The sequence below is a fragment of the Volvox carteri genome (genome assembly GCF_000143455.1).
Source record: "Volvox carteri f. nagariensis unplaced genomic scaffold VOLCAscaffold_25, whole genome shotgun sequence".
NCBI classification, from domain to species: Eukaryota; Viridiplantae; Chlorophyta; class Chlorophyceae; order Chlamydomonadales; family Volvocaceae; genus Volvox; species Volvox carteri.
The window spans coordinates 1,486,597-1,496,795 of record NW_003307568.1 but is presented as its reverse complement, the minus strand read 5'-3'; the positions used below and the strand labels follow the sequence as shown (position 1 = coordinate 1,496,795).

General features: G+C 55.9%; 2 protein-coding genes across 2 annotated transcripts; one reads left to right on the top strand and one right to left on the bottom strand.

Annotated features, from left to right (window-relative positions):
* Nucleotides 1-1,973: 1,973 nt before the first annotated feature.
* On the bottom strand, nucleotides 1,974-8,277 carry VOLCADRAFT_121018 (uncharacterized protein; the record flags this gene model as incomplete). Its single annotated transcript, XM_002951690.1, has 13 exons — nucleotides 1,974-2,364; nucleotides 2,512-2,963; nucleotides 3,091-3,274; nucleotides 3,489-3,614; nucleotides 3,801-3,928; nucleotides 4,053-4,436; nucleotides 4,632-4,715; nucleotides 4,901-4,966; nucleotides 5,185-5,407; nucleotides 5,636-7,160; nucleotides 7,373-7,527; nucleotides 7,687-7,863; nucleotides 7,946-8,277. The coding sequence occupies 13 exons, from the start codon at nucleotides 8,275-8,277 to the stop codon at nucleotides 1,974-1,976; spliced, it is 4,227 nt and encodes a 1,408-aa protein (XP_002951736.1).
* Nucleotides 8,278-9,133: 856 nt separating this feature from the next.
* VOLCADRAFT_92381 (uncharacterized protein) lies at nucleotides 9,134-9,838 on the top strand (the record flags this gene model as incomplete). The annotated part of the gene is made up of 1 exon (XM_002951784.1): nucleotides 9,134-9,838. The coding sequence occupies one exon, from the start codon at nucleotides 9,134-9,136 to the stop codon at nucleotides 9,836-9,838; it is 705 nt and encodes a 234-aa protein (XP_002951830.1).
* Nucleotides 9,839-10,199: the final 361 nt, after the last annotated feature.

The following is a 10,199-nucleotide window of genomic DNA, read 5'->3' as shown; positions in this document are numbered from 1 at the left end:
AGTGAGTCGCCTTGAATTATGTCTGCGTTGCGGCGGAGCATAACTTGACAGTCATCGCGCCAAAACACTGACGCAGGTACGGCAGCCAAAACACTGACGCAGGTACGGCAACGGGGCGATGCGAGGTGCATTGCAAGTGGAAGCATTGCAGCCGCCTCACCCAGCCATTGTTGAAAGAGATGCGCTACACGAACTGCATCAGGGAAAGCAGGTCACCTCTGGTCAAGTAGCCTGGCCACTGTACCGCGTACTGCTCACCTAGGGTATGCTCCCGTACAGTGAACTGCAAAGCCCTTTGATTTCCCGTGGGCGTCCAGTCAGTAGCTCCACCCTTTGCATTGGATTATCCTGGTGTTTTCGGGCCTTTGAGATGACCGCCTACGATGCAAGCGAAGTGACCGGCGGTAGGTGGGGGCAGTGACAAGAAAAATTGGCGCCATTACTCCGTGCCGCAGTGGAAACCGTGCGTGTTGCGGCTAAACGTAATCCAGGCAAATGTGACAAAGCTTCACAGGCGCGTCTCTTTTACAACGTTCTGGCAGCAGGGGTTCACGTTAAGCCAAATGTTGGGCGATGGCCGTTATGCAAAGCTCTTTCCTTGAATCCACCGCAAGCAACCGTTGAGGAGAGGAGCTATAACGCCTCTTGACTACTGCTCCAATCAGTGTTTTTAAAAGTGGTTACTAGTGACCAAGTGGTTTATTCCCTTCCAAAAGGTGGTCACTGGGAAATGTTTTGAGTCACCTGCCCGTAACCAGGTGGTCGCCAAGAAATTTGGCCACAGACCCGTAGTGACCACCTAAAAATGCTTTTGACGCTTGGATGGGAGCAGTGATGCTTCGGCTTGGGAACGCGTTGCCGTACATAGAGTCAAAGTGGATAAAAGCTTGCTCAGACGGCTTCTTGTCAAGTGAAGTCGGATCTTCGGATGCATGGTTCTAGTGGGCTCCAGTTCAGCATACTCACTGGGGGAAAATTTTGAAGGTGGTTACCAAGGAAAAACCCCACAGTAACCACTTGGTCCCTAAAAAAATACCACGGTGAAATCGTTTTAAGAACACTGGCTCCAATCCAAGCGAAACCCCTAAAAACCTGACCACCTTGCTCCATACTGTAATCCACAAGTGAAATAGGCCATCCCGCAAAAACACCGACCATTAACGCCTCTGCACTACTGAGGCAAGCGTCAGGAGGCAGGAACACCTTCGGCACGCGGTATCCTTCGGACGGACACGGCCAAAGAGCATAAAGCCACGTATAGCCGAAAGTCAATAAATTGAGTTTTAGTTGGATTTAACTCCAACGCTGCGGTCAAAACGTGACACAGAGGTTCCATTTGTGTGCCAGTGCGGTTCTTGCGACCCCCTCAGCAACCATATATCAGCTGAGAAACTAGGCCACCGCCCTCAAGAACCTAATTCCGCTATCCCGAAATGGCAAGGCCGTCCATTTTGCACGGTTCCGCGCGTCTCCAAATCGCCAAACAGACATGCCTTACTATGACACACATGAATCGTCCTCACCCATCGTCAAGCTCGCAGATCTGCACGGCACGGTATGGAAGGGCAGGAGAGCCTCCCTAACCTTTTGCACTCCACGCTCGACAAGTTCTTGAATATAGGAAAGCACGTGCGTTTGAGACAGTATAAAGTGAGGAAAGCCACCCTTCCTCAACAACTGTCATGCAGATTCACAAGTCGTAAGGTGCCCCACAGGGCTATCCATTTACTATCAAACCTCAGGGCGTTATATCCCAGGCCCCGTGCTGTCGCAGAGGCTACAGCTCAAAACCCTCCAGAAATTTACACACTCCGACTGCAACCTAACCAGCCGTACACAAATCCACCTCAGAGAGACACCAGTAGCCCTGCGCCTACCTTCTCCGCAAGCAGGACCCTAGTAGCTTCGAGAGGCTGCCTATCGAGACGCAACACGGCTAGCTACGCTGTCTTCTCGGCGCAGTATCCGCACTGTTAACCCTCCCTCTGCTTAGCCGTCATGGCAGCTTCCATGAAGTCCCCTGTGTTCGAAAGCGTATCGCCGGTGTCGCTGAAATGGAAGCGCTCGAGGCCCCGCCGTAGCACAGCCTCAAGCACCCCCTCGGCCTCACCCGCTACAGCACCGCCAGCCCTACCGTGCAGCTGAGGCTGCGAATTGCTTCGCGTCGGCTGCTCCTGCACCGGACGGAGCTGTGCCCTCTGCTGCAATATGGCCGCCTGAAGCTCGGCGCCGGCGAGAGGCATGAAGCCGTTGCCGCTGGCGGGCCGGTCGCTGGGCGGCCGATCGACAGGCAATGCTGCTGCGCGTGTAGGCGCTCTCGACTTAACTTTGTCTTCCTTCATGTCCCCTGGCGGCCTTAGAGCCCTGCAACAAAGAGGTAAGGGAACAACGGAAAGGATTTGTCTAGTGCACGACCTGGGACGCCTCTATAAGGCGCCTAATCGCGAGGAGATACACAAAAGTAAACTTGAAACTTCCTTCCCTGATGCACTGCACACAATGTAGACTTACCGCTTTGCTGCCGCAGCGGCTACCATGGCTGCGATGTCACCCATGCCGCTAGGGCCGGAGCCGCTCCGTGGTGCCGGTTGTGGCACGGGCTGCACTGCACGCTGATGCCCTGCAGGCCGTGCTGCACTATCCAGCAGGCCGCCACCCGCTGCCGGTGGCTTAGCTACTGGCAATGGCTGTGGTGGTGGCGCCCGCGATAGACCCGCCTGAAAGGGCGGCGGCGGTGGAGGGGGTGGCGGTGGTGGCGGGCGCGCCAGTGCCGCACTCGGATACGATGGCGGCGCATCCTCAACTAATCGACCCGCGCCGCATTGTGCCGCTGGTTGTGAAACGGAATCGGTCACCATGCTCGTTCCAGCCGCCCCCACAGCGCCCTCACGGCCACTCAGCTGCAGCATAACGCGCCGTGCGATGCTGTCCAGGTCCGTGGGGCCTCCACCACCAACGCCCAGCTGCAAGATACACAACACGGAAAAATGGATTTCTCAGCTGAAGCGCATGGCAATGTTTTCATAGTACGCACATGGCTTAAGCACCTGCAGAAAGCTACCAACACAAGGACACCGAACCGGCGCCCACCTGCAGGATTGCTTTAATCTGTTCCTCCGTCAAGGCTCCCATTCCCGACGCCACGCCGCAGGGTGGCGGCAGAGCTCGCTCCACCACCTTGGGCGGCGAGTGCTTGCGCCGATTGGGATGCAGGAAGGGATGGTCCAGTAACTCCTGAAGCGAAATTCGCGTCTTTGGGCTCCGGTCTAGACACCTGCAACATGGCATCACGTGCTCGGGCGCTTCATTAAACCCAGGCTGATACTCCATAGCCAAGGGACCTGCGCGTACCACAAGCCCCAACCCTGAAGCGACAACTGTGAACCATATAGCGCAAGCCCTGCCGCGTGGTGCCTGAAAGGTGACTTTGTGTCACACGGTAACACGCCCTAACTTTCCGGCTTGTTCCGATATCAGCATAGCCCTACCTGCGAATGCAGTCCACTGCGTCGGGCTCGCCGCAATCGGGCATAGGCACCTTGTAATCCGGGTTGCAAATTGCGTTCATCTTCGGTATAAAGGTCAGGTCAGCGAACGGCGTCCGACCGTAGATCCTGCCGAGGAAACGACATAGGCCAATCGTCAGTTGATGAGCGCTTAAGTGAAGATATATTGTGCTCTCGGCATGCATGCTCCTATTTAAAGCCACGACGAGGTTTGGGGATCGGATGCGAAAAGGAAAACCCGCCGGTCGCAGTGCATATAACGACGCATGCCCATCTACCCATCCCAGCACCCACATTTGGTAGAGGATGCAACCGAGGCTCCAGACGTCGGAGGGCCGGCCAACCTTGACCGGCGGGCCGCCAAAAGGGTTTTGGGTACCGCCCTGAATGGCCTCCGGCGACATGTAGTTCAATGTACCAACCTGCGGGACCGCGGCAGCCGTTTCTCAGCTTTTGGCCCACATGTGCACAAGCCTTGTGCAAATGCAGCATATGGGTGTTGCATGTGAAGGAATGCACCGATGAACCGAGCACTCCACATCCTACCTGCGATTCCCGATTAATAGACGTCGTGTCGCCCTGAATCGCCTTGGCGATACCGAAGTCGATGAGCTTCAATTGCCCCTGGACCAGCATGAAGTTGGCGGGCTTTAGATCCGCGTGCACGATACGGGCATCATGAATGCACTTTACTGCGCGCAGCATCTGCTGCCAGTACAGACGAATGAAGTTGGCGTCAATCTCTTGGCAGTTGCTCCCGTCCATATCCAAGCCGCTACTGGCGGCACCTTCGTCTGCAGAGCCGTTGGCGCTGGTGGCGCGGCGGCGCGCTTCCTCATGCATACAGAGCAGCCTGGCCAAGTCAATGTCACCATACTCGAGGACCATGTACACGAAACCGACGCCAGTGGAGCCTTGGCCGTAAAACACCTGCGTGGAAATATATGCAGGTGTAATACATGGCATGCAGGACCCGGGCGACCTTGACCACTCTTAGTAGCCAAAACGTGGCCATTACGCGTTGTGGACTTACTCACAGCACGGGCATAAATAGCAAGCCATCCAGACCGATAGGCTGTGCAGCGGGCAAACCGACACAACAGGGGCACGCATTAAATTACTGACCTGCGAATCAATCAGTTGAATGATGTTCGGCTTGCCACGTAGCTGGCGCAGAAGCGTTATTTCTTCGACAAAACCTTTGACTACCTGCACTCGCAGAGCAGCGAACGAAAGCTTGTGCCTCTGCCATTAATATTTCAGCCGGCGAGCGCTGCGTCGCCTTGCCGCACGCCCATGTGAGCACGTACATGGAAAGCAAAACATGTATGTGCAGGCTTCGTCCGCCGTGAGCATTCTGGCCCTTAGCCCGCCTCGCTCCCCTACATCCCTACCTCGTTGTCCTTGTTCTGAAATCGCACGCGCTTCAACGCATATATGCCACGATTGAGACCCAGCACCTGGGCATTGGATAAGTAATGCACATACAGGGCAACGGGAAGGGGCAGTTCATGTAGGGGCCCCAAGTGTACAGTGTGACGCCCAAAGCACTCGGGCTTATTACCCAAACCGCATGTTCACAGACTAAGAATGCCTTCCTTGGGTATGCGGAAAAGAGCCAGGGCCCATCCTGCTGGGGACAATCCTGCCTGTCCAACTAAAGAATGCCAAGACGCACCTTGTAAACTTTGCTGCTACCGCCTTTGCCAGCTAGATCCAGCTTCTGGTACCGAATGCCACGCACGTACACATACATTTCGTTCTCGATGGGCCGGATCTGCCGCTGCTCAAGACGCTCAGGCCAATTGCCCACTGGCTGCATGGGCACTGGCTGTTGCTGCGGTGCAGCAGCAGCTGCCTGCGGCGGCGGCACCGGCCTTGAAGCCGCGTACCCAACCGGCCTGCAACAGCAAGGAACCAAGCCACAGGCCAAGCCCAAGCAAATGCCTCACAGCAGGTGTGTGTCCGGATTTAGTCCCTGCGCGTGCTTTACTAGCAAGCTTACTAGCTTACCAAACAGCTTCATCACATGTCAACTAGCAGCCTTCTTCGTCTTTTTCCCTGGGAAATCTTGACGCCCTCAAGTATCCGTCACTTCCCTGAAAGCACACCCCGAGGCGGCACCACACCTGAGCGGTTCCCGGTTATCGAGGTACTGGAGCTGATGCTGCGGCGCAGGCGCGCTGGAGGTCACAGCTTGCACCTGCTTGGTCGCCCTCGCCGCATCGAGCAAGGGAGCTTGGTTCTCATCCATCACAGGAGGCGATGCGTCTCCAGACGGAGCCTCTGCCGTGTCCGCAGGAACCACGTTCTCATCTGGGTAGGAGGGACCCTGGGACCCGGTGCTGCGCATAGGAATAGCCACGTTTCTACTGCTATGCCGCTCCAGATGTTGCCCAGCAGCTTGGCTAGCGCTGGCGGTGGAGTAACTGGATCGATAGCCATCCGCGGACGTCTCCCGTTGATGCACCACTGCAGAGGGAGTAGGTAGGTTTGCCTGGGGCAGCGACGTCCGCCACCCGCCCAAGCTATCATGCCCAAGAGCCGTTTCGACCGCCAACACGGTAGGAGGTGCCGTATTTGACCCCGAAGCATGCACAGGTAAATGCTCAGATGGCACTGAGGGCCCCATGAAGCTGCACCTTCCGGCATCCGGGCACCCGTCGACATGTCCGTCTGCCAGCCGTGCTGATGGGCTGCCATCCGCACCGTATGCAGCAGCTGCTCCGCGTATCGTGGGGAATCCTGCACTGCAGGACGGGCCAGCGGCCGGTACAATGTCCGGGGACTGCCGGCGCTTCAGGCCCTCTTCTTGCAGCACGACGGACAGTACCGAACGTGTGGGAGATACGGCAGCATCTGATGCAGCACGCCTCTTCCGTGTCATTCCCTCTTCCAAGTCGTCCGTAGCCTGCGTCTCCGCAGAAGCCACGGGTTGTGAAGAGGACAATGCGCTGTGTGAGGTAACAATGCCGATGCCGTCTATCTTGCATTCTTCCGCTGGCGGCTCCTGCTGACTCATGCCCACTGATTGTCGACTCGTGGCTGCCTCATTCGTGCAACTGCTGAGAATCGGTGCAGCGCTGTTCGCCGGCATGGCAGGCGACACAACACCAGTCAGTGTAGAGCTCATACCCTCTGATTGCACGGCCCTCGAATCTTCTACGTTAATCCGAACTGCTTTGCTCTTGAAGCCGAAGCGTCGCAAGATCGGGTAGCCCGTACTGCCACTTGTCGTGTTATGCCCGGTCGAAGAGCCAGTACCAAGCGCTGCAACTGCGGCTGCACCTGCCACCAGGTTCAAGGCAGAGCCAATTCCCGTAGGCAATGTGACCGTGCCCGTATTGCCGCTGCCGCCAGCCCCACCGCGCGACGTGGCACCAAGCAAGCCCGGAGTCCTGTTGTCTTCCCCAGGTCTGCAGTTGGTGATGTCCTCCTCATATGCGTGGCTTTGGTACGACACTTGGCTTTTAGTTGGCATGCAACCTGTATGCTGTGTCGAAAATCCGAGGCTGAGGTCCCCGGGGAGCATTGTGGTCATGGACTTACTAACTGAGCTGCCGCCCCCCGAGCTGCAGGTCGCAGAATCGCTGGGGTCCTTGAGGCTCGCCCCAGGCGTCGAGGGTGCAGTGCGCCTGAAGGATGCTGCACCGTCTGCGGGGTTGGATGGTTCATACTTACTTCATACATGCACTACATGTTCGGATTGTGTGTGGCTGCTATGTGAGCGATATATCCAAGGTACTGTACGTGTTGTGAGCACGCACATGAAGCACGTATACCATCGTCAAAACGTTGGGGGTAAGATCTAGCCAACAAGCGAGTATCGACCCCACGAAACCCACTCAGCAAACAATGGTCCCTACCTGTAAGGCTGGTTGCAGCAAAAGCTGCCACCGATACGTCCTGGAAATGAACCTTCCGCTGCTGCACCACCGTCGTCGTCTCTCCGCGACTACTGCCTGATGTTGTTCCCACCCCTTGCGTAGGTTGCCAGCGGGCCATGAGCCCCTCCAGCATACTGCGTTACAAGGCAAGCGGAAAGCAAGGAGAGCTGTGATCAATGCAAATGGTAACCCCCTTGCTCACCCCCGGCACCCCACGCAATGTGCTTGCAGTGCTGTCAACCGCACTCGTTACTCAAAGCTTCTGAATAATGCCGCTACAGCTCTGTCTGCACCTGCGGGGCTCTGCACGATCTCGGAGGCCTTTCTCCAGTACAGACAAGGCCTTGGTGGTATTGCCGGCCTCGTGCTCCAGCAGAGCCCACTCGTAGTACATCAGCGCGCCACGATGAGGATACTGCCTAGCTTTGATTGCTTTGAACAGGTCCCGGGCCTCGTCCTGATGGCGGTACCTGCAACACTCGGTTCAAGAGAAATAAGGCTTCAAGCTGCCAAAAAGCCGCCCTGTGATGCTTCGAGTTTCACAGAACTTACCAAATGTGTCGTGCATGTCCAATCATTAAATAGATATAGGCTTCCGAAGCCATCCCATGTTCCAAGGGCACCAAGTCCGATGCGCACCGGAACAGATGTCGCAACCTGGCGTTGTTTTTCAAGGTGCGGCTTGCGGATGTTGAATAGAACATAGCTTCCTCGTGCATCAGAAATTGCGCCCATGCTTGCGCAGAGCACGGATTCGCTTGAAGATGGTCAACAAGCCTCTTCCGTTCAGCAGCAGACGCAGGATCACTTGGGCTGTTTGCATCTACGTACTGTTGAAGAACCACAGCCCAATAGAGGTTCTCCGTAGTCCTTTCAGCGTCCATGGTGTTCCGCGGCTTTCAGCAATGGCAAACCCCTAGAAGAATTAAAAACCCAGCTGCGGCCTTGAGGGCGAGGCCCAGCTTAGGTCGCAAGCATGGCACCAAGCTATATCTGCGTTGCGTGAGGTGATTCGGACATAACAGTGAACCCTCTGTACACCGGCTGTCAGCGGGTCTCTCAGCATACGAGCATGCATAAGCTTCGCAGTTGAGCAAATTACAATTTAACCCAAATCTGAACTTACTAACAGACTTGGTCTAACTCCCCATGACGAGCAACATTGCTGTCTTGTGCAGTCACATTATGGATTTTGGGGTGCCGTGCAAGGTCGAACAGCAACCAACACGGGGAATTTTTTGAAATGTTTACTCTCTCCAAGCTAAAATACTACTGTTTCCAAAGCCGCTTGCCTTAGGCCCTGCTTCCAACAGCGTCATCTTGTCGTTGCACGATGCAAAGAGGGGCTTTCCCCATACAAATATGAACTCCTCAACAACTTTGTACTTATGATTGCGAGATGTATACGTATTATTGGTGTTGGCACCTCTACAGTCTAACTCGTCAAGTTACATAGATTTGGGTTAAGCCTTAGCCTTATTTGTATGCGTCTACATCTGAAGGTAAATATCCTCTTAACCTGTACAGATGTTGCACTGGCACCGCGCCCAAGCTGAGGGCCCCTTGGACCAACCACTTCACCTTTGCAGGCGTCTCGACTTTAGTGTATCCTAACCCAGCAACAGCATAGCCTGGACGTGGCAACTTTGGAAACGGAGCCAAACATCAGGAGAGCGCGGGCGAGCACTCCTTCGGAAACCGGCACCCAAACCTGGGCGACACCACAGCACCGGATCAGCAATGAGCAAGCTGTTGGCGCCCAAACGGGCAGCAGGCGTCGACAATACAGCGCGCCGCACATGGGACAAGGAGGAGTACCGCCAGAAAGCAGAAGAAAAGGATAAGGCATTAAAGGGCAAAGGCGGGGATGACGAGGACCGGGAGGAGACGGCGGCGGAGATTCGCCGGCGGAGGCGTCTCGAGCGTGACCCGCTGCACCAGGGGCTAATCGTGGAACGGTCTCTCCTGCGGCAGCGTGACTACCAGATCGACCTCACGTCGCGCTTAGGCAAGACCCAGGTGGTCGGCTTCAACACGCCCCTCAACCAGCAAGCTGGTTGGTTTTGCAACGTTTGCAATTGCGTCCTGCGGGACTCCCAGAGCTATTTGGACCACATCAACGGCAAGTGGCACAATCGAGCGCTGGGAATGAGCATGCGCGTGGAAAAGTCCACGCTTGAGCAGGTCAAGAACAAGTTTGATGAGCTCAAGAGCCGCAGGAGCCCGCCGCCGGAGGACTACGTGCCTGATGGGTTCGACGCGGCTGCGAGCGCGGAGGCCAAGGAACGTGAGGAGAAGCGAGAAAAGAAGCGGCGGAAGGCGGCAGAGGCGGCAGCGGGGAGTGCGGGAGCAGGGACGGGAGGAGGGGGCCTGGATGGCGGGGAGGCAGATCCGGACATGATGGCATTGATGGGTTTTGGTGGCTTTGGGACCAGCAAGAAATGATAACCTAATTACGGAGCGAATTCGTGTGGGTTAGCTTGAGCATTTCCGGGGGTAAGGGTTAAAGGGATTTGTAACTTCTCCGCTTTTGTCCTCGGGCGCGCTATACACGGTTGGACGTTGGCTGATGGCATGCGAATGCCCCTGCTGAGGGTAGGATGAGTTTCCATTTTGAAAGTTGAATTCCCTGATATGATGTTTCCCTTCTGTTTAATGCGCGTAGATGAAGCCTTGGCGGGCACAGGGTGTGGACTAAGGTGTGCAAATGTTATAAGGGTAATGCAAGGCAGGGAAAGGAGACTCGCGGAGTGCCGCTGACGGTCGAGTTCAGCTGCCAAAATAACAAACACGACTAATGGGAACC